General features: G+C 48.8%; 2 protein-coding genes across 2 annotated transcripts in view; both read right to left on the bottom strand.

Moving 5' to 3' along the window:
• ITGA1 (integrin subunit alpha 1) overlaps positions 1-14800 on the bottom strand; it is a 139317-nt gene extending 124517 nt beyond the window's left edge. Inside the window, exon 1 of the mRNA XM_054575364.1 lies at positions 14705-14800. Coding sequence (XP_054431339.1) covers positions 14705-14765 — 61 coding nt within the window. The 5' untranslated portion in view covers positions 14766-14800. The remainder of the gene's footprint in view (positions 1-14704) is intronic.
• Positions 1790-14781, bottom strand: PELO (pelota mRNA surveillance and ribosome rescue factor). The gene is made up of 3 exons (XM_054575330.1): positions 14705-14781; positions 2782-4022; positions 1790-2485 (listed from the first exon to the last, which is right to left on the bottom strand). The coding sequence occupies exons 2-3, from the start codon at positions 3505-3507 to the stop codon at positions 2051-2053; spliced, it is 1161 nt and encodes a 386-aa protein (XP_054431305.1). The 5' UTR covers positions 3508-4022; positions 14705-14781; the 3' UTR covers positions 1790-2050.
• Positions 14801-18124: the final 3324 nt, after the last annotated feature.

The raw sequence follows: 18124 nt of genomic DNA, 5'->3' as shown, positions 1-18124 counted from the left end.
TAGATTATCCCTGGTTTCTACTACTGTAAATAAAGCTAAGAGCCCTTGCTGATGTGGCTCAGTGAATTGAGTACCAGCCTGTGAACCAAAGGGTCACTGGTTCAATTCCCAGTCAGGGCACATACCTGGGTTGTGGGCCAGGTCCCCAGTTGGGGGCACTCGAGAGGCAACCACACATTGATGTTTCTCTCCCTCTCTAAAAATAAATAAAATCTTAAAAAAAAAATTACAGAGCTAAGAATAACCAGCACTGAGAGTAACAGATGCCCCAAATCTCCACATTCTTACTGAGACTATATCAATCGGGTTCTAACGTTAAGAATTTTGGTGGCTTCATTTATATACTCTTATCAAATTATTTAATAACATACTTTTAATATATTTGAAAGTTTATTCATGGAATTATCTTATTTTTAGGTTAGGATGTAGATATGTAAAAACGTGATTTTAACCACATGGAGTTATCTATTCCTAATTACAAATAAAAAGTTTAGATTAGTTTGCAAGTTTATAAAAAAAACCCCAAAACCCAAACCCACACCTGGTACACACACCAGCAGAAAGGCCCGGACTCAGAAAGGACAATCAAAAGCTTACTCCGCGTCCATCCCCACCTGAGGTCAGCACCACCGATCCTCGAGTTTCAAACAAATCACCACTCTTATCCTAATTGTTGCTGAGCTGAAGTTTTCAAAAGGTCCAGCTTCAATTACATTCCAAGGGTCCCTCCCTAACACCTAGAACCACACATTATAAAAACTTAGTAAAAAAAAAAAAAACTTTAAACTCTCAGGTGTTTGCAGAAATGCCCTCGTACAGTAAAGAGTACTGAAGTACAAATTAACTGCCACATACCATGCAACTTACTCAAACTTTCTGAATCGGCTTCTCACCCCTAAAATAAGATGCAGAGAAAGTCCAGTAAGAATGTGAAGACACACAGAAATAGCATTACGTATAACTATGACAGACCAAAAAATACATTCATAGTGTAGCAGTGCAAAAAAATTACTCCGGCCCTGGCTGGTGTGGCTCAGTGGATTGAGTGCTGGCCTGTGAACCAAAGGGTTGTGGGTTCGATTCCCAGTCTAGGACACATGCCTGGGATGCAGGCCAGGTCCCCAGTAAGGGGCATGGGAGAGGCAATCACACATTGATGTTCTTCTCCATCTCCTTCTCCGCCCCCTTCCCCTCTCTAAAATTAAATAAATAAAACTTAAAAAAAAAAAAAAAGAGTTGAGACTGGGGGCTCCTTCCAGCTTTGCCACTAATTAGCAACCTAAGACCAAAGCACATACTTTAGTCTCATTTTAAAAATAAGGACACTTCAAATATATGATCTTGAGAACCCCTCCCAGATCAAAGCTCTGTCATCTAAAAACACTAATTAAGCGGTCCTCTGAAGCAAATGAGATTCATTCTAACAACAAAACCCCCCCAAGAGTTTACTTTTAACATGACTGGATTAACAAGTCTCTTAAGGAAAAAACCATTTTAAACTTGTCTTCAAGGAAAGTCTGCTATTTGGCTCTCATTTAAAATAACAAATAAATTTAAAAATTAAAAAAAAAAAAGGAGTGTAAGGGAAATGGGGAGGAAGGGAGCACTGAGGCAGCACAAGAACTCTACGCAGAAATCACACACACACTGGGCACAGAGGACAATGACATATTCAAAAGCTTTTCCTAAGGAAAATGCTCTCCAAGCATAAAGGATGGGATTTTATGACGTGTCCCAAGGAGTATACAACGATCCTTATCAAACACACAAAATGATCGCTTCTGGGCCGTTTGACTAAGATCAAGCATAAATACACAAAATGTTTCCAAGTGCTGCAAATAACTCATGATTTCTAGATAAGATTATTCTGGTCAACAAACATGGTAGTACAAAAGGATGATTTCCTTTTAATTTATTGTTTCATTTTAAATACAGGTCCTGCCAGCCACAAAATACCTAGTGTGACAGCTCTGCGGGACAGTCACAGAGTGCTCTGTGACAGGGATGCTGAGAAAACTCAGCCGCTGAGGAGTCTCAAGGACGGTTCCAGTCATTCGTCTTCTTCGGAACTGGAGTCCTCCTCTTGGTCAGAGAGTTCGGGGACAGGGAAGCGGAGAATGGCGGCCACTCCCGTCAACTGGCTGAGCTGCTCCCCCGAGACGTGCAGGCTGGAGAATATCCTGACAGTGCCGGCGTTCTCCTTCACGCTGTCCACCAGCCGCACGTAGCGGCTCCGCGTGGCCACGTCCTGGTGCCTGAACAGCTCGTCGCTGATGAGCAGAGTGTCTATAGCCAGGGCCTCGTTGGCCTTCTCCACCTGCTTGAGTCCATAAAAAGCTCGGTCAGGTTCGTGCTGTAACATTTTATAGAAGTCATCCAAGGCCTTCACTTCGCCAGCAGCTTTCGTGTCTGAAAGGCGGCTCGCCACCGTAGGGTCACAAAGGGCCTCCTTGAGGGCGTACTTGTGTCCGGAGGAGGCATGTACCTGCAATCGCAATGACAGAGGTCAGGCAAAAGAATCTCTTCCAGCACCCGTTCATCAGCCCGCAAGGACCTGAAGCCAAAAGCGCTAGCGAGGCTTGCTGTGTGTAAGGACTTCAGCAAAGCTTACTGTATAAACTGGCTAGCTATTCAACAGCCATTTTCATTATATCTTACTCAGAATCCCAGTCAAATGAAGACTTCCTCCCCTTGTAGTTTTCCCAGTTGTAAATCTTTAGGAATAGTTTCTACAAACCCCTCTGGCGATTTTTAGTCCCGGGGTGGGGGAAGACGTTGTACCTGAAGGAATTTGGACCGGTTTTCCAGGAGCAGTTTGTTGTCCGTCTTCACGGCTTGCTGAAACATGTAGTCGCAGAACTGCTCCCGCACAAACCCGGGGCTGGCCACCAGGACGCACTTCACAACATCGAAGTTGATGTGGCGCTGGATGGCCTGGACCACCTGCTCGTAGAAGCGCTCCAGGGCCCGGTCGTGCTGGGCGCAGTTGCCCTTGCGTTTCCGAGGGATGTTCACCTCCACCTTGGCCCGTGTGAGGGTCATGCTGGGCGTGACCAGGCAGACGTGCGCCAGGCCCTCCTGCATGACCACGGCCGCCACGTCGGCGCTCCAGGCCGGGTCGCAGGCCTGCTCGATGCGCTCCAGCACCACGCTGTCCCACTGCTTCTTGGCCAGCGTGAACTGGCGGTTGGGCTCCAGCTCGATGGTGTGGTACGCCCCCATCTTCACGTACTCGTTCTCCTGGATGTTGGTGCCCTTCACCCGCAGCTGACAGGCCTGCGAGTCGAAGTCGATGGCCTCCACGCAGAGGGTGAGCGTGGTGCGCACGCGGTTGCTGCCCACGCTGCCCGTGGACGACTCGGTCTGCACCTTACGGATGGTGGAGGCGCGCAGGCTGTCGCCCACCTGCACCAGGTTGTAGGTGTGCCACATGTCCTCGGGCTCCTCGGGGACCAGGGTCACCTGGCCCGCATTATCTTTCTCAATGTCCTTCCTCACGAGCTTCATGGTTCCGGCAGGGGCGCGGGGTCCGACCAAAGGGACCGCGGGGTCCCCGCAGGGAGGGGACGGGGAGTCCCAGCCAGGAAGGGGGCGGGGCCTGTCTACGGGGTTCCTAGGAGCGCTGGGTGGAGGGAGGAAAGACTAGCTCCGACTGAAGCAGCAGAGAGAAACACTTACTCCAGTCCTACCTCGCTTAGCCTTGGGGCGCGCCGCGACAGAAGGGCACGAGAAGCACCTTACCTAACAGGGTCCTGTCCGCGGTTCCTGCCTCCAGCGCCGAGCGGCTGATGCAATGAGGGCGCATGCGCAACTCACGCCCTCAGTGCCCCCTCCCGGCGCACGTTTGACGTCCTAGGGGAGGCGGAGCCGCACCTTGCGCGTGCGCAGGCGCAGTAAGCGGAGAGGCGCTCCCGACCGTAAATCCCCGAAGAGAGGTGGTAGATGCTCGCTGGAGAGTCCCGTGTTTTAATGCTCAAGTCGCACTCCCTAAGTGTTCCCTTGCTCTCCTGTTTGTGAAGAATCTGAGGGTGTAGAAGTGAAAAATGTACGCGTTTTTAAAGCTGTGTGGAGCTGCCACTCTCTGCCTTCTCCCTTCGGGTAAATCCAACTTCAAAACTTACATAAAACTAAAAAAAAAAAAAAAAAAAGAAAATTCTCCATACAGACTTGACCTCAAAGTTGCAAAATATGTTTTGGTCTCGCCATACCCGCCCTTGGACGCCGCGAGCCGCCAGGACCCAGATCCTCCCGGAGCGGCTTCCGAGAAGGACGGGTCGCGATCGTCCCGCTCCGAGCCACGTGCGCGCACCTGATCAGCCCAGGTCAGAGCTCCGGTCCCAGGGACGGAGGCAACCACCGCGCGGTCTGCCCCTTGGTGGACCTCGCAGTCGCTCGCCCGAAACCTGGGACTCCCAGAGCCCAGGAGGGGCCCCCTCAGCCCCTCAGTTCAGCCGCAGGGGCAAGTTTAGGTTGGGGGTTGGGTCTGAGGAGCTCAGGCGGGGACCGTCGCCGCCACTGCTGAGAGCTGAGATTTGGAAAGGGATGGGGGCAAAGTGATCCACTAGGACCCCCGATTTGACAGCAACAGAATTGGTTTTAAAGAAAACCCTAAGTCGCAACGTTTGTTAGGGGGTGGGGAGGGTTGAGGGGCGGGGATTGCCGCTTAACAAGACCCGCGAGGAGTAAATGCCCAGCAGTTTTTTTGGAGAGTCCAATGTCATTCGTTATCTTTCCGGTCTTCTAGTGTGTGGCTGGGACGGGGAAGCTTATCACCCTAAAACGGGAGACAGGGATGAAAGGGAGGGTTCCGACTTTGGCACAAATCTTAATACTCAAGTCTCAGTGATGATCTTGCTCAGAGATTGTCGGGGAACCCGAAGGTCCCGCACTGGAGCTGTAGCGCCCGTTAGGGCTGCCCTTTATTTTGTGGTCTCTCCTCTCCCTCCCACGTCCTTTCCCGTCTTTCCGCGACACCGAGCCCCGCCCCCCAAACCGCCCCCTCCCCGCGAGTTCCTAACTCGTTTCTTTCTCCTTCCCCTTCCAAGAGATTGCACCGTGCAAGGAGAGGATCACCCCAACTTGTGAAGACAGCTTGTCTCGCCAAAGGACAACGTTATCTTTTTAAAAGGTGCTTATTAACCTAGAAGAGTTCGTAACTGGGAGAGGGAGGGGAGAGAGGAGATACTTTGAGGTTCTCCTTGATCGCCTTTCTAAATACAATTCACCTATCTCCAAAGTCAGCCAAGGAGTAAAACCCACAGAATCACAGTGGTAGCACACAGTAGGAGCTTAATAAATTTTAGAGGGTTTTTTTGTTTGTTTGTTTGTTTTTTGGAGACCTATCATTTATTGAATAGTCACCAGGGGTTTTCCTATGCTCTTTCTAATTCTCATCTGTAAGGTCAACATTTGTTATCCTCGTTTTATAGATTTAAAAAATTGTTACAGAGAAGTTAAGAAAGGTATCAAACATCACATACCCACCATTGAAATTCAGACCTACTCCACTCCACACCCTCTCCTCTTTCCACGCCTGCAGAGCGGCATCAGGGAGGCCTGCAGCCCTCTGTGCGACCACAGTCCCCGCTGTTACCCACCGCCACCACTGTAACCGTCGTCACCTTTGCAGCTGAACACAGCCAACCTGCAGGAGTTGAAAGGCGCCATTCCCTTCTTCGCTCATTGGTCACTGTTAAAAGCCTTTATCTTCTTTTCAACAGTTTTCATGTTGCCCAGCCTAGATCACCCTTATAATCCTTGAAAACAACCCAATATTCTGTTTTAGGAAAATACATTTTTCTACATGTCAAACTCATAGATAACATGAACAAGTGGTGGTTCAGGCCCAGGCAGAATTTGAAGGAGAGCTCTCTCATCGAGCGATTTTATGATGGCCGAGCTCGTCCAGACGTGTCCACAGACACAAGAGAAAATGTCCCTAAAATATTGTGACTCCAATATTTTGGACCAGAGACGGGAAGGGTGGAATTAATAACTCGCAGAGATGAGCTGTGGGGAGGGCAGAAGGGTGTGGTGACTATGAGGTCAGGCTGGAACGCTGGGTGTGAGGCGACAGGGGGCGGGCTGCGGCCCTGTGGCCGCGGCCCTGGGCGCTAGGTACACAGAGAGGTTATCAGCAAAGAGTTAGAATTTAAAGCTGCATAGCTAAGGAGAAACTCTGAGCGAGAAATGAGGGAGCCGTGGACGTGGTGCAGGGGAGACTGCAGGTGGGAGTCCTGGGAAGGCGGTGGTCTGTCCACGGGGTCAGGCGCTGTTCAGCGGTGAAATCCAGTGAGGCTGGAATAAGGATCATTGATGTTGATGATCCTGACAAGAGCTGTTTTACTGGCATGAGTGGACCAGTTGAAAAGGAAAGAAATTGGAAACAGAGTATAAACATGCCATCCTGCAAAGGCTACAGATTGTATAGTCAAACTATATGATATTCTGGAAGAGGCAAAGCTATAAAGACAGTAGAAAGATCCCTGGTTGCCAGAGTCTGAGGGGGGAGGGGCGAGAAGGGAAGGAGGAGGGATGAGGAGGCAGAGCACAGGGGGCTTTGAGGACAGTGTAACTATTCCATGTGATACTGGAATGGTGGACATACGACATGCGTTTGTCAAAATCCATAGAAATGTACACAGATAGAAACTGTGGACTTTATTTTAAAATAATGTGTCAATGTCAGTTCCTCAATTGTAACAAATGGACCACACTGATGCAAGACAGTAATGGGAAAGTATGTATGTGTGGTGGGGGCCGATCATATGGAAACTCTGTATCTTCTGCTTACATTTTCTATAAATCTAAAACCGCTCTTTAAAAAAACCTGTGAAAACCCATTTGTCTGTGGGTTTTGTTTTTTTTTTTAATTTAAATTATGAGGCAAACTGCTTTGTGCTTCAGTGATGGAACAGACTACAGAATTTTTCATAGAATTACCATTTGATCTGAAACATCTTTAACAGCTTCCTTTCTTTCTTCCTTTCTTTCCTTTTCTTTCTTTCTTTTCTTCTTTCCTAAAAGGGGCTTCTGGTTGAGTGAGCAGACATTTCCCCCCAGATTTTGTGTTGTGACTTTAGTACTTCCAGACCCACCGTCACACTTGTTTTTAGTTATTCGTAGTTTCCAGTCCTGTTCACTGAAACCCGACTTGCCTGGCACCCAAGGCCCTGTGGTCTGGCCTTCCGAGCAGCGTCCCCACTGGCCCCCACTGGGGCCCCCTCCCCCACAGGCAGAGTCTTGGTGCCCCACACCTCCTTCCTGGGGCCTTCTGCCGCGTGGCCCTCGCTCAGGGAACCCTGTCCTTTTAAAACGCCACACCCTCCCCCGGCTGCTTCCGTGAGTCCTGCTCATCTTCAAGGGCCGCCATAAATGTGCTCGCAGATTTGACACCATGCATTACATTCGTTGGAACACATCTCTTTCTAATTCAACACGTATTCTCCACTGACTGCTCACGTGTCCCTCGCACGTAGTAGGCTCTCGTGTGGGGAGGACAAGCTGGGCAGGTCAGGGGTGAGGTGTGTTCCATGCTTGGATAAGAAAAATGATTATTTCAAACACATCCTAGCCCTGGCTGGTGTGGCTCAGTGGATTGAGTGCCAGCCTGAAAACCAAAGAGTCACAGTTCGATTCCCAGTCAGGGCACATGCCTGGGTTGCAGGCCAGGTCCCCAGGAGGGGTACACGAGAGGCAACTACACACTGATATTTCTCTCCCTCTCTTTCTCCCTCCCTTTCTTTCTGTCTATAAATAAATAAAAGATTTTAAAAAAATGATTATTTCAAACACATCCTTTGAAGGAAAGATCTTAAAATCTTTTAAAGTAATGTATAACGACAATGACTTTTATTATACGTGGTTTGCAGAATGATTTTACAGAACAAGTAGCCAGAGTTCTGGTTATGAGTATCTGGCAGTAAATGCAATAATTTATTTGGAGAGAATGTGCTAACCTCAGATTGTAAAGAAATGCCCACATGACCTCTACAAGCCAAGCTAAGTGGAAGTTTGGGAGGATTATTCAGCTAATTCAGTCAAAGGGAAAAAGGAAAAGGGAAAGTACTTTTTTTTTAAGGAACTTGTACTCGCTTACTAGCTAAATTTCCTGTGATTAAAAATATGTACTTGCAATCGTCGCCAAACAATATAAAACCTCCTACCCAATAAACAAAATCTTATCAACAAAAGTGTATGGGGGTTTGGGGGTGTTTCTTTTTGTATGTATCCCTATACTTTACAGAATCATTTTACCAAAAAAATTACAGTAAAATGTACAATTTAAGGACTGGTCAATTCTCATGCGTTTTCAAGTTTTTGTATTTGGCCATCTAAAAATATACCTAACAAAATAATTTGAAAGTACATTGTAATTTGTATTTAGAGAATAGGATTTACAATAAAATATATGCATTTTAATCATCTCAATTGTTTGACATTCTAATGTGACTTAGCCACCCTACTTTTTAAAAAAGATTTTTTTTATTTATTTTTATACGGAGGAGAAGGGAGGGAGAGAGAGGGGGAGGAACATCAATGTGTGGTTGCCTCTCCCTCACCCCTCACTGGGGACCAGGCCTGCAATCCAGGCCTGTGCCCTGACTGGGAATCGAACCAGCAACCCTTTGGTTCGCAGGCTGGTGTCCAGTCCACTGAGCCATACCCGCCAGTGCTTAGCCTCCCCCCCCATTGAAGTTTATGTATTTGCATTTATCTCAGCAGATAGCAGATAATTCATACAAACAAAGCATATATCACCATTCTTTTTAATGCCTGAATTGCAGAGATTTTTCGGTTCAGGTTTCTCACATGTTCTGTTTATAGAGATCTTTAAATTTAATACTTGAGCACTAAAATGAATTCTTAACACCAACCCGTGTGTATAGTTTAATTTCCTTTTCTGAGATTCAGTTTACTTTTCACCTCCATTTTAATTATACAAGACGTTAGATAAACATTCAATCCCTCCGTGTATACATGGCCCTCGTGTTCACCCCCAACGCGGCAGAAAGTTAGGGTTTGCCAGAACCGTCACGGATCTTGGGCAACTGGAACATTCTTGGTTTTGATTGCTTTATTGTCACTTTTCCCCTGAGCCTTCCTGTCCTTGAGGTCTGGAGAGAGCGCTGGTGCCAGAGAAGCAATGAGCCCCGGCCCAGACAGGAGCTCGGCCCTGGGAGAGAGCTGGGCAGGGGGCAGCGCTCCGTGTCAGGTGCACCCGGGCGCGCGTTCCAAACCTTGTGCTACGGGTTCTAAAACTACGAAGAGATGCGCTAGAAAGGGCCGTGCAGGTGTACTGTATGTCATGGCTGTCAGTATCAGATGCGCATGTTCCCACATTTCTACCTCTGATCGGCCTGCAATTACCCCTGGATCGGCAGCGCTTGCCTTTCTTAGTAGTGATTGAATTACGGTGCATTATTCAATTGGTAGTTAACTTCCGTTCAGTTAGATGTAAGTATGGGTGGGTATATATATAAATTCCTGGTGGGAATATAATTAAAGGGGACAATCTGACCCCTTCAGTGTGTTACGAGTTTGTCTACAGTGTTTTCTTTCATGATTCATTCAATAACAAAATCGTAAGTGCCTCTGCTAAGGAGTAACAAAGACCCTGCCCTCAGAGAGCAGGCAGCGCGCCGGGAGGACAGCTGGGTGTGTCCTTAGCTATCGTGTGATGTGCCTTGAGGGGGGAGTGGGGCGGCCTCGGGACCTGGGGCAGGAGGTCCAGTGTAGCCCAGTGGGTTTCTGGGAAATGACAGGCATGTGGGGACTTGAAGGTCTATAGCAGCGCGAGTAACTCTTACGCAAAGGCTCAGCAGCGTCAGAGAGGCCGGCGCAACAGAGGAGCTGAAAGCAGCTCGATAGTGTCGGGACAGGAATAGATTCAGCGCGTCGCCACGTCACGATACCGGCCTCGCTTTGAGGGCTGATACAGCTGTCCAGTCACAGAGCGCTCGGAATAGGCAGTGTGTTCTGGCTTTAGCATCGTGGCAACAACTCCAAACATCTTTCTTCTCAATTTTTTAACGTGAATTGAAATACCCTCTCTTGTGTTTCGTACAACCGAAGAACGGTGTAGGTAAAAATTGGCATTCTGATCCCTAATTTTCTGAATATACAGTGGGGGAAAATAGGTTGACAGCTGTCTGTATGAAAAAATAACACAATAATTACTGGTGAATAATACAAGAATTATCTGTTTTGCATACTCACAACAGTAAACCTACTTTTGCGCCCCCCCCCCCTTATTTTAAACATGAGCTACCTTATCTCACGAAATGTTTTAAGGGGCAATACGAAAATTCATCAAGGTCAAGTTCTGTCGGGAAGTTCGTGGGGTCGGAGGTGGAGAAGCACAGGCCGAGGGGCGTCCGGCTGCAGGAGTCAGATCAGCGACAGGCTCCGGCCCTGGGCCCAGAGATCAGGGTAACGGCCAGGAAGAACAGGCCGACTAGTTCAGCACATGCATTTCACTGATGCGCTCACTGCCTGCTCCCCGAACGAGCAAATCAGCAAAAATCCTGTGGGTCTATTGCTGCCTTTGCAGATACTGTAACGCCTGAGGAGCAATTCCGGACAATCCGTCGTACGCCACTGGGGCCAAGTTTCTGTTCCAGGTAAGTGGCCGACTCCCGCCCTCAGCCACGGCCTCACGGGACTGCATTCTGAACAGGAGCTCTTGCCTGCTCAGAAAGTCACGAAAGAAGCCCCTTCCTTCTGGGCTAACTGAAATGTTTCTAGGAAGGAGAGACCTGGAACCTAATTAGGGGCCGTTCTATATTTACATCCCTAATAACCAGAGAAAGCACTCTCATTCGAGTTACACTTAATGTAAGGCACGACATCATCTAATTTCACCGTGGACCTGAAAGTCACGAAAGTTATGGACTCGCACGCAAGAAGGAGGCCTTCTTGCCTCCTTCACACTTGGATGGCCTTGAGGGCCCGCTCTTTCACAGCGAGAGGTCGGAGGTCAGAGGTCTGAGTGGAGCACTGGAGTGGCCCTTGATGAGTGTGCGACTTCGGATAAATTAATTTAACCGCTTTGGTTTATCTCAAAAATATGGATAATAGTTCCCAAATTTCCCCTTTTTCTATGATAGAAATGAAATCATACATGCAAAATTCTCAGCACAGGGCCTCACACGTAATACACTGTCCATAAATATGTGCCTTTTATCGTTGTATTACTTCTTTGGTTGTGTGTTTGACCTTTGACATGACCAGTGCATGGGCTGGGGACAAAATTGGAGGAAAAGGGGTATTTCTTTCCCCTGCTCCCTTCCTGCTGGGCTTCAGTTTGGGCTCTGGCTGCTTTCCTAGTGGTAAGACCACAGCTCCTGCCCCAAGGACCCGCTCCGGAGGCCGGCCGGAGTTCTTGGTCAGACAGGCAGAGCGCCCTCCTCCGGCCAGGGTCGGTAATGGCTTTTCTTCCTCTTGTTTGGCCTTGGGGGCCCCTCCCTGACCTTGCCAGGCCTCTAAAATGGTCCATTCACTCAGCTCTATTCAGGTAAATCCTTTGTGCCACTAGTTTTTTGCTCCGACTTTGACAGGCACAAAATAAAAACGAAGACTTTATTTGGACATAAGGGAGGGTATCTTTTCCTAAAGAATCATTTTTAAATACTGGAAAATGCTAATACCAGACAGCTCCAAACCTAATGCAAAATTTTTTGGATGGCGGTGGTTTCTTGTGATGTAGACCCGGTTTGCAAGGCTGGAGAGAATTTGTTAAGACGGCAGTGGGTGGTGGAAAGGAAGGGTGGAGTCTTTTCTAGACACATAGAACAACGAGCTTCTTGGTTAGAGCACTGTTCAGATACGCCAAGGTTGGGGGTTCGATCCCTCGTCAGGGCACACACAAGAATCAACCAATGAATGCATCAATATGCAGAACAACAAATCGATGTTTCTCTTTCTCTCTCCCTCCCTCCCTTCTTCTCTGTCTTTAAAATCAATGAAAAAAGTATTTTAAACAATGAGACCAAATCCACAGTAGCAAAAGGAGCAAGAGCATCATGGGCACGGTAAGGAACTGAGGCTGCTCTCATGGGAAGTTTATGTTCAAGGGTTTAAGGTGCAGAATCAGTCTCCCAGAGGTGCCGTGCCCCCGTCCCGGGAACCTGTAACATGTTACCTTGTCCAGGAAAAGGGACCTGTCCTGTGTGATTAAATCAAGGGTCCGGAGGTGGGGAGATAATCCTGGATTATTCAGGAGGGCCCACGGTAGTGAGGAGGGCTCTTATCAGCAGTAGGTAGCAGTCAGAACCAGAGAAGGAAATGTGGTGAAGAAGAGGGGTTAGAGGGAAGGAGCTGAAGGCACCCCCTGCGGGGTGTGAGGAGGCCGGTGTGAGGAGGCGGGCAGAGGGAGCCACAGGGAAGGCAGGTGGTCCCCAGAAGCAGGAAACGGACTCTCCCTGGAGGTTTCTGAAGAAACACAAGTGAGACCTCTGACCTGAAGAGCCGTACAGTAGCGTGTCTTGTGTTAAACCAATAAATCTGTGGCGATTTGTGACAACAGCAACAGGAAACTGATAGAAGGGCCATAGGAGACAGACGGTACTAGACTAGGGCAAACCCCGAAAGGTCAGTTGAGAATTTTGGATTTTATCTGAGGACAACACAGTACCACCAAAGTCTTTTGACCGAAGGCTAAGATAGAATGAAAATTACTTGTTAGGAAGATGGATTTAGGGTTGGGTTCAGGTTGGAGACAACAAGAGCTCTCAGCAGTCCTGTGTGTGGGTGTGGGTGCGGTTGCTGCTGCGGCCCCAGGTTATGTGTGGACCCCACTTACTGACGCGAAGTTTCCAAGGAAGCTGACAGGACAACGACTGGCTGGGAAACCAGCAAAGTAAAAGAAGGCAGATTTCAGATCCTTTGCATCGTGAAATGGGTACAAATGTAGCACTTAGGAGGAATCTAGTGCTTCTGACACAGTAACTTCTTTTAAAAGTCTAAATTTCAATACAATTAACATATATACACATACACACTCACAAAAGGGAATTAGATATTATAATTTTGAAATATCTATGCTTTATTTTCCTTTAAATCCCTTCCTGGACTCAGCAAGGCATATTATCCCAACAATTGCAGAAAACTCACAGTGCACAACATATTTTAGGCATTGGGAAATAAAGTGGTTGAACCTAAGAAAAGGACCTCAGTATAAATATGTAGACATTAAATAATTATGTGTGTCAATAAGATGATATATAATATATATGAAACTGCAACTTCTTAACCTCTATTTTTTCTCATTCTTGTAGTTTAGAGGATATGCAAGTATCATTTGATCATTTCTTCATTAGTGACTACTTATTTGGTAAAATGGAAAAGGTATTATCTGAGTAGTTAGTAAGCCATCCAGATTCTGCACAACAATGACACCAGGCAAGTGACCTCCCAAAAAATGCGAGCGGGAAAACCATCACAGGTCAGATGGGCAAAGGGCAGTGACAGCAGCTGACTCTGCCCTTGAGGCATTCGCTGGCTCTGACGCGGGTCAGGAGTGACCGCTGCTTGGGTTCCTGGACACATCCTGAGCAGCGGAGGACGTCTGGGCCAGAAGTCAGCCGCTCACCACGCGCTGTCTCCGCACCCCATCCCGCTATGGGGGGAAAGCTTTGCTCGTTAATAACCCATTTCTAAGTGATCTTCATAAAAGTTAGCAACGCTGGGTCATCTAAGCCAGACTCAGGCTGGATCGCCCCTGTTTTTAGTGGTGAAATGCGAAGGTAACTAGTGCTAAGAAGCATGTCAGCAGTTAAGACTCCGAAGAATCAAATACTGAGGACAGATGCTGAAACCAGCCACTAACTAAGCCATTAACCAGGTCACCTTGCTAAAGCCACACCTGCGTCCATCGGCCTCCCCTCTTCCACTGTCACCACCGCGTGCCTCAGGCAGCGACCGTGACCGGTCGGAAAAGATCTGGCCGCGGCTTCATCCTTGGGAAAATCTTATAAAATACTAGAGTTCACCCTTGTTCTAAGTTGGATACATCCACGGTGTTTTTTTTTAAGTCCCTCCTCCTCAAAAATACCTATTTACACAAATAACAATATTTTGCATTCTCTACAAGTCAGCTCTGTAATATTTACAAAGCGGCTGTTCACTATTCCTGTCTCCACTCCCCAAGGCTCCTCCTCCTGGGAGCTCGTGGGGAAACACAGTTCAGGACGTGGAGCGGTGCTGCCCGGCCTCCTGGCCCTCCCAGCGGGGCAGCCGAGCGGGTCTGAGTACCGACGGCGAGAAAAGGCAGCACTTCCCGCCCGCGGGCAACCTGAGGGGACAACTTCGTCTATCAACCAGTCAGGCGCCCTCGCGTCTCCTCCCTGCAAAAGAAAGGAGCCGGGGACGCCCTGCAGCAAAGTCCTAAAATACAGTGCAAACTGTCAAAACAACTTTAATTCGAAAAGTCAGCTCTGCCTTGTAAAGTTTTCACCCCTTCCTCCCTCCTGCCCCTGGTGGGTGGAGGGTTGTGAAACGACCACAGAACTAACTCCGATCCAAAAGCAAGACGCCAACACTCCTTCCGTCTTCCAACCTGCCCAGAAGACACGACCCGTCTGGAAGCGCCCGACAGCGGCTCCGCGTTGCCCCCCGCTCCCGGGGCCACAGCTCAGCGCGCGCCTCCCTCCCAACGCCCGAGCCGCGCGCGCAGGAGGGGGTCAAGTAAAGCGGGGTTGCTCACCGGTGAGGAGCCAGCCGCAGGCGACAGCGACCCCTGGGCGGGCAGGGCTCCGGGGGGCCATGGCCGGAGCGGCCGCGGCGTGGCGAACGCGCTGGATCGCAGAACGGGTCCCGGCAGGACCCGGCACGGGAGGCGCTCGCGCTGGGCCACTCGGCCCGCCTGCCGCTGCGGGTCTCGGTCGCTGCCCCGCCGGTCGGGGCGCCCAGGAGCCGCGCAGAGTGATCTCCGGTGCTTCTAAGTCCGCTCCACGCTTGTCACATCCCAGACGCAGTGCCACACCGCCCGCCCCTTCGAGCTTCTGCTCTCTGAAGTGCGCCTGGCAGCCTCCCAGGCTCTGTCCGAGACATGGACAAATAAAGCCAGCTTCGCGGGCCCGTGTTTAGGCTAAAGTCCACGAGCTGCGAAGCAAACCTTAAAGGGACATCTGCCTTTCACGGAGAGGGTGATCCCGCAGTCCTTGCCAACTCTCTAAGGTGGTAGGAAGATGGGCGAGGGCAGGCCCTTCGAGAGGATGTTGCTAGCCCCTGGCTCCTCCTTCACACCCCTCGCCGCTCTCTGGCTCAGGCAGGGAGGGCACTTTTCAAGCGCCGGGGCTCCTGAGCCCTAGGGGAAGGCTGCTGTCCTGGGTGCGGTGGCGCAGAAGGCGGCAGGCGGTCTGCGAGAGTGAGCGGGTTTGGGACCTCGGTCGCGGTCCTGCGCACACACCAGAACTTGGGCGCAGTCCCCGCTCCCTGGGAGGGGCGGGCCTGGCGCGCCAGGGCGCGCCCACTCGACACGCCCACCGAGGGCTCTGCCGCCTCTGCTGCAGGGCTTGCTTCTTTTTTGGCGACCCTGAGTAAAGAGGGTTTTTGTTTCTTTTCTTTTTTTTTTTCTCTTTCAGAAGGGCTTTCTTTTGGGAAGACTGATAAGCGGGAGGAAAGGAGAAACATGACTGGGAGAAAAAGGAAACGGAGACGGAGCGCAGGAGGGACGCAGGAGCGAAACGTTCCCGCAGAGATGGAATGTGTGTGGGCTATTTGGTGTAAGCTGAACTAGGATGTTCGTACACTGGGAACTGAAGCTAATAGAGAACCCGGGGCGCCTCCCCGCCCCCTCTTGCTGCAGTGCGTTGTGAGGAACGGTGCCTGGTGAAGTGGACTGGGCAGAACGCTGGGTCTCGGCGCCCATCCCCGGGAGGCGTCCCTCCTCTGATGGGCTGCACACGCTCCCCGAGGGAAGAGCCACGTTCACTGGTTAGCATCACCTAGTACTTGCTGCTTTTAAAGCCATTGTGTTTTCGTTTTCGAGAATTGCCAAGAAAGGGCAGGAGTGCGTGAGTGGGTTTGTGCTGACAGGTGGTGGAGATAAACAACTGTGTTCAACGCCGTCCAATTCAATCCAGCAACTAACTGAGTCGGTCTCGCAGGCCAGGGGTGAGGCAGGCCGAGAGTGCCCCCCGAAGGAGGACTCATTGCCGGATGCAAAACACAGGCAACGAGGTCCAGGTAACCCAAGGGAAGGGAGGGGAGGAGCCCGCAAGAATGGCTGAAGCAGTTATCAAGTAGAAGACTGCGGGGCCACACGTTACAGAAGACAAAAAAGTTGGAAAAGTTGAATGAGGGTCAGAAGTGGGGTGGGCTGAGTGAAGAGGTTGGAGGCCATCTGATCGGTCACATGACCTTTCAGCCAAGGAATTCCTCTTCTGACTGAGGTCTTTGAAGTGATCCACTACCTAGTAAATATACTGAACATCTGCTTTTCCTTGTTTCCAGCTTTCTTTCCCTGCCCCCACTGCTTAGCGCTGTCTTCGAAATTGTACCAATAGACCTCTAGGAAAACTGCATTGTGTTGGATTCTCAAGGTTCAGCCTCATTCTTCAGGCCTCTTTGCAAGCACCCGATGCTCTCCTATCCCAGTTTGGTTTCCCCACCTGTTCCCACCTTCTTTCATTAACTGGTGCCATCGGCCTGCTGTTCCCTCCAGGGAAAGCTTGGGGGTGAAGGCCTTTCTGGGGACATCTCATCTCCGTGTATAGTTTCACATCTTATGCCTCTCAGTGTGACCCTCAGGGCTTTGTGCGATAATGAATAACTACTGATTAATTGATTCATGCTTAGACATCTAAAGTTATAATAAATATAGCCCTGGCTGGTGTGGCTCAGTGCATTGAGCACCAGCTTGCGAACTGAAAGGTCGCCAGTTTGATTCCTCGACAGGGCATGTGCCTGGGTTGTGGGCCAGGTCCCCGGTGGGGGGCCTGCGAGAGGCAACCACACATGGATGTTTCTCTTGCACGTGGATGTCTTCTCTCCCTCTCTTCCCCTCTTTCTGAAAATAAATAAAATCTTAAAAAATAAAATAAAATTATAATGAATGCTTTATTCAAAGATATTGTCTTAATTGCAGAACAAATGTTCTCTAAATTGCTCAGTTTTCAAGAGCAGAAAATAGTGTGTATATACCTGTGTGTATGTGTGTGTGTATATGTATATATATATTTACACATACCTATGGATATACATATGTGGACTTCTAGAAAAATTGCAATGTATTGAAAGAAAAGAATAAAAGAGGAATTGTAAAGTTAAATCTTATTGAAATAAAGGAGGCTTAAAACATACTTACAATCAAGGCTTTAATTACTGGAAACTTTCTTTGGGGGACTTAACAAAGACTTTGACTTTAAACGTTATATCCCCTCTAGGACCTGCAAGCTGGTGGGGACCACCACCGCTGCCAAAGTGGAAGTTCGTTTCCCTGTGTGTTATGAATTTCAGGGCAATATTTATTGATCTTCATGTCAAATCAAGGCAAATGTAGACATGGAGAAAAAGGCATTGGCTGAAGAATTACATTTGAAAATAAGTGCTCATTTTCTGAACGTCAATAAATCTAAACACAAAGCAATGTCAGACAAGCAATTTCTTTAACCAGTTCTACCCTGATGGATAGGAAGACATGCCACTGAATAAACTAAAACTTTGAGAAGATTAAAAACTAGGGTCACAAACTGGTGACTACATGAGGTCCCTTTATGGCAAATGTTAAGCTCTAGAATTTATAGGATAAATTTTAAATGACAACTAATTTGATCAGATCTCTTTTTTTAGGATTTTGAGAAATATGGATGAAATTGCCCCGGCTGGTGTGGCTCAGTGGGTTGAGCGCTGGCCTGCCAACCAAAGGTCGCCAGTTTGATTCCCCATCAAGGCACATGCCTGGGTTGCAGGCCTGGCCCCTGGTTGGGGGTGTGCAAGAAGCAATTGATGGATATGTCTCTCGCACACTGATGTTTCTCTCCCGCTCTTTCTCCCTCCCTTCCCCTCTCTAAAGAAAAATAAATAAAATCTTTAAAAAAGAGAGAAATATGGGTGAAAATTAAAGGGTCATGAAGAGGTTAAAGGCTGAACTTAAAATTTATGAAATGAGGCAAAAATAATT

Source organism: Pteronotus mesoamericanus, unplaced genomic scaffold (assembly GCF_021234165.1).
Source record: "Pteronotus mesoamericanus isolate MK-2021 breed Mesoamerican mustached bat unplaced genomic scaffold, CSHL_Meso_final contig_29, whole genome shotgun sequence".
In the NCBI taxonomy this organism is placed as follows: domain Eukaryota; kingdom Metazoa; phylum Chordata; class Mammalia; order Chiroptera; family Mormoopidae; genus Pteronotus; species Pteronotus mesoamericanus.
The sequence above is the reverse complement of the archived record's forward strand: the minus strand, read 5'-3'. Positions and strand labels throughout refer to the sequence as shown.

What these genes read in the sequence shown, in the direction of transcription:
- PELO (XM_054575330.1), bottom strand. Translation starts at nt 3,507, where the DNA reads ATGAAGCTCGTGAGGAAGGACATTGAGAAAGATAATGCGGGCCAGGTG. An exon ending in ACCGGTCCAAATTCCTTCAG is followed by an intron (nt 2,486 to 2,781) that starts GTACAACGTCTT and finishes TTGCGATTGCAG; the next exon opens with GTACATGCCTCCTCCGGACA.